This window comes from Buceros rhinoceros, unplaced genomic scaffold (genome assembly GCF_000710305.1).
Source record: "Buceros rhinoceros silvestris isolate BGI_N320 unplaced genomic scaffold, ASM71030v1 scaffold23359, whole genome shotgun sequence".
NCBI lineage: Eukaryota > Metazoa > Chordata > Aves > Bucerotiformes > Bucerotidae > Buceros > Buceros rhinoceros.
The window spans coordinates 580-816 of NW_010433589.1; the positions used below are offsets into that span (position 1 = coordinate 580).

The 237-nt window shown below is 59.9% G+C and overlaps 1 protein-coding gene across 1 annotated transcript; it reads left to right on the forward strand.

Annotated features, from left to right (window-relative positions):
- Nucleotides 1-52: 52 nt before the first annotated feature.
- Nucleotides 53-231, forward strand: PPCS (phosphopantothenoylcysteine synthetase; the record flags this gene model as incomplete). Its single annotated transcript, XM_010144176.1, has 1 exon — nucleotides 53-231. A coding segment is annotated over exon 1 (170 nt), but the record flags the coding sequence as incomplete, so codon positions are not given.
- Between the last annotated feature and the right edge of the window lie 6 nt (nucleotides 232-237).

Sequence of the window (237 nt, forward strand, 5' to 3'; positions counted from 1 at the left end):
CCTCCTCTTTATTCCTTGCTGACCCTTTTCTCTCCTCTTTCCCCCGCCGCTGTAGATCACCATGAAGATGGTGCCAAAAATGCTGTCGCCGCTCGTCAAAGAATGGGCCCCGGAGGCCTTCGTCATCTCCTTCAAACTGGAGACGGACCCGCGGATCCTGATCGAGAAATCCCGGCAGGCGCTGGAGAGGTACCGGCACCAGGTGGTGGTGGCCAACGTCCTGGAGTCGCGGCGCAC